Genomic DNA, 3,984 nt, shown 5'->3' on the forward strand with positions numbered 1-3,984 from the left:
TCACCCCTAGTCTGTTTATTTTGGGGGACCCCTCTGCATTAAGTGACCTGGCCCCTCCACTCTCTAACTGGATCCAGACTGTCCTCATGCTAGGCCCGGAAACTTGTGGTCAAAGAATGGAAAGCCCCCTCTGCACCAGCACTGGATTTGTGGTACACTGCTCTGGGTCAGCTGGCTGCCCTTGAACATCTGTCCTATAGGTTGCTTGATAAAGTGGAGGAGTACAACTTGAAATGGGGGAAGTTTCATTCGTGCACCTTGAAGGTTTAACAGTGTTCCAAATCAAAAACATAGCATTTAACTAGAAAACATGATTGATGGATACTTTTGGATAGAATACGGTACCTACATTTAGGCAAGGCTGTAACTTATTTTCTCTATTATTTTCTAAACGTATTTAGTTTTTGTCTATGGGCGTGCCACGTCCTCCTTTCATTCTATTTTGTTGTATGAGTATTGCTTTATTTTTCGGAAGGAATGTGTGTGTGTTTAAATGTTCTGAAAAATCAATAAAATGTTAATCATAAAAAAAAAAAAAATAACAGTGCACTTGACTAACTTGAACTGACGAAGCTGAGCTGACAGAGCCTCACTGACTGAAATGGCTCTCTATAGTCTGCCTGTACTCAGATACTACAAACACATGACCTACGTTTTTACTTAGGCTGCTGACCAAAGGACGATCACATGACCTGTTTTGACACTACATCTTGGAAACAAACCAGATGCCCGGTGCTTATTGTCATGTTGCTTGCTGTGTCTGTTGCTTTTATGTTATGCTGGATGTTTCTTTGTGTGCTGCTGCTGTGTTAATGATAAAATGTGATGCTAAGATGTGAAAGAATTACTGTCTTGTTGTCATTGTTGAAAGTTTTCCCTCTCCTAAACAGGAGCAGCGGCCAGAGCCTAATATCTAACACTAACCAATTCTTCTTCTTCCTTTTTAGTTTAGCCTTACTAGAAAACTACAGAGTGCTGGTGTTGTAAAACTGTAACTGTATCACTAATGAAATATTGTGGTGAAGCAAGACACTGGTTCATGAAAGGTTTCACAACACACCCTCACAACTTTTGTCAAACATGCTCAATCTGCCTAAGACACAACACAGGGAGGGGATTATAGGTTTCATTAGCAGCACATCCACCACCAGATGAACCGTTTAACCTTATGAGGGAGGTTTTTAACTAAACCCAAGCAAAGGCAAAAAAGTACTGTTGATGATAGTTGATATGTTTCCAAAATGGATAAAAGTTTTTCTTTTTCCAGCAACAAAGCCGATGCAGTCTCCCGCCAGGAGGTTTTGTGGTGGTTGTGGAGGCTGAAAGAGCTACATGGATACATACCAGCCACTGCAGGAAGGTGCCTGCACCAGAACAGTAACAGATCAACAAGCGTGCACAATCAGCAACTGAACCACTGTTTTCCCTGACCTTGTGTTGTGAGTGAAGGAGGGATTGGGAACGCTTAGGAACCCTTTGTCTCGGACTCACAGGCTGTTAGACAGCAAACATCAACACAAGGGAGCTAGTGGGAAAACTCCTGGTCTCACCACTGCTGATTTAAGAGTGAGTAGCATGTTTGTCTCTGGAAGGAGACATCCATGGGACCCAGTCAGACACCCAGACATGTGTGGGCCTACGAGGAACAACACAGATGTTTGCTGCCATTGCAACAGTGCCTCTGTTGCAGTTCTTAGATCACAAGCATGATGCACAAAAGCCACCACAACAGAACACCACAGTGAACTACACACAGGCATTGACATCACATAGCAGTGTTAGAGGCAAGAGAAGCACCCAAAGAGGCTGGGATGCTTGGATAATTTTAATAACTCCTCTTGTACGTTTGTGCCCAACAATACAGCTCCAGATGGTTCGGTGACCCCAGTGCTGGAAGGAATGCGTTCGCTACGAGAAGAAGTTGCAGAGAACTCTGAAGTGGACACTAATATGTTTGACTGGTCTGATTCTGTATTTGCTAAATAAAAAGCCTTAGTGATGCCCATACTAGCAGGCCTAATGATTGCTGTAGCGCTGTTACCTCTCTGTGGATGTTGCATTATTCCATGTGCCAGAGGTTTGACTGTAAGAGCTATTGATAAATGTGTGTCTATTCAAATGATCACACTCCATGAACAAGTGAACATGCCATTGTTGCAGCAGCAGAACTGTGATGAAAGGAAGGACCCAGATTCGTTGTCTTGGTTAAACTGCTGTAGATTACATCATGATGCCTTTCTATGACCTGATGATCTTTTTGTAATGCTGTATATTCTTGAGTGACCAAAGAATGCTCACAAGGGAGGAGTATGTGATGGAAATTTGATATTTATGTTTACTGTTTCACCCTGCGTGCTTCATCAGAATAGACCAATGTGTCACTGTGTGGTATATGCAACACTGACATAAAATCTATGGTTTGAAAATCTGAGATAAGAACCATCTCATGTTGAAAGTACTTTATATTTAAATTTTAATCCTTGAAACTGTACTGAGTAATGTGGATTTGTACAAACTACATTTTAAATGAATTCATGAAAACACCCGCTTTCATTCTTTCATTCACACCTTGTTTATACCTGCATTTAGAAAGTTCTCTTAATGCAGCTATAAAGAGAAACTTTACAGTGTCTCTGCTAAACAGAGACTCTGTAAGGTGAGACTCAAGGAGAACAAGAAATTACCTCAGATATAATCCTGCACTGATAAAATGAAGGAAAATGCATCTTTGTTGGTAAAAAATAAAACTATCATGAAATATTATTTAATTTGAAATAACTTTTATTTATTTTCTTACAGTGTTAACAGCATGAGCATTATTGCATCAATGAAGCTTCACTACTTAAAGTTGAATATTGTTAATATGATCTGATGACAGAGTAACAGAGTACAGTCACTATAACAGAAATGAAAACAACAAATTTGAATGAACTGGTCTTTATTGTGTTGAAATAATCCAAATTAAATCCAGTAAACAAACTTTAACCATGAAACATGTGATTAGAGAATGACTTACGGAAAGAAAGAGACGCAGACACAGAGAGAGTTACAGAGTTCAGAGAGCAGAGTAAAACCAGTAGCAGAGTCCCAGTGAGGTCAGGACTGGGAACACTGGTCTCTCCTCAGTGTCTCTGAGACCAGAGCCTGGGAGCCCTGGGTGGCCTCACAGGTCACAGAGCCCACCTTCCTCCACTGGTCTGCAGGGAGCCTCAGGGTGCTGCTCCAGCTGTAGCGGCCGTCCTTCTCCAGCACCCCGGGGCTCCTGCTCTCCTCCCAGCTGCTGCTGCTGCTGCTGCCGTCCACCTTCCAGGCCAGACTCCAGTCTGAGGGGAAGCCCTTGTTGGCCAGGCACATGAGCGTGGCCTTCCCCTGCTGCAGCTCCTCACTGGAGGGGGGCAGCACCGTCAGGGTGGGACGGACATCACCTAGGAGACACCAATCAGCTTAGAGGACACCTTTACTGTGTGAGAGCTGATTTTTCTGGTTTCTGTCAGATGTTTTTTCTGCTCCACCAGTCACTCACTCACACATTGTTTCACTTTCCTTTAAGAAGCCTCTAATGCAAATCAGCACAGAGAGAATCATCATACAGAACGACCTGAAATATATCAAACTACAGTGGAAATAAAATAACAAACTTTCTTATCAAGATCATCAAAAAACTTGAATGTACAATAATTTATTCAGTGGAAACCAATACAGAAATGATCTGACAACAATCAGATGTTGTTCATCTGGATTTCAAAGTGTTTCTTCACTTACATTAACAGCTATAATGATGAGTTGAACCACTAGATACAGTTTATTATTTATTTATTTATTTATTTATTTTTTTTTTAAACCTGTCCTGCCCAGCAGCCTGGTATAGAGTATAATGACCTGGATACCATATTGTGCCAGACAGATTTTACTTTAACAAGAGAGTATTAAAATACTCCTTTGTCTGTTTTATTATTTATTTAATTATGTATTGATTTGTCACCG

The 3,984-nt window shown here is 41.3% G+C and overlaps 2 gene segments (V, D, J or C); both read right to left on the bottom strand.

Moving 5' to 3' along the window:
* Positions 1–2,921: 2,921 nt before the first annotated feature.
* Positions 2,922–3,456, bottom strand: LOC123966981. The segment is given in 1 exon segment: positions 2,922–3,456. A coding segment is annotated over 1 exon segment (258 nt).
* Positions 3,457–3,545: 89 nt separating this feature from the next.
* The window catches only part of LOC123966980, a gene marked incomplete at its 5' end in the record, with an annotated part of 1,604 nt that continues 1,165 nt past the window's right edge, over positions 3,546–3,984 (bottom strand). The window contains 1 exon segment of the C gene segment in view: positions 3,546–3,556. Coding sequence covers positions 3,546–3,556 — 11 coding nt within the window.

This window comes from Micropterus dolomieu, unplaced genomic scaffold (genome assembly GCF_021292245.1).
Source record: "Micropterus dolomieu isolate WLL.071019.BEF.003 ecotype Adirondacks unplaced genomic scaffold, ASM2129224v1 contig_14706, whole genome shotgun sequence".
NCBI lineage: Eukaryota > Metazoa > Chordata > Actinopteri > Centrarchiformes > Centrarchidae > Micropterus > Micropterus dolomieu.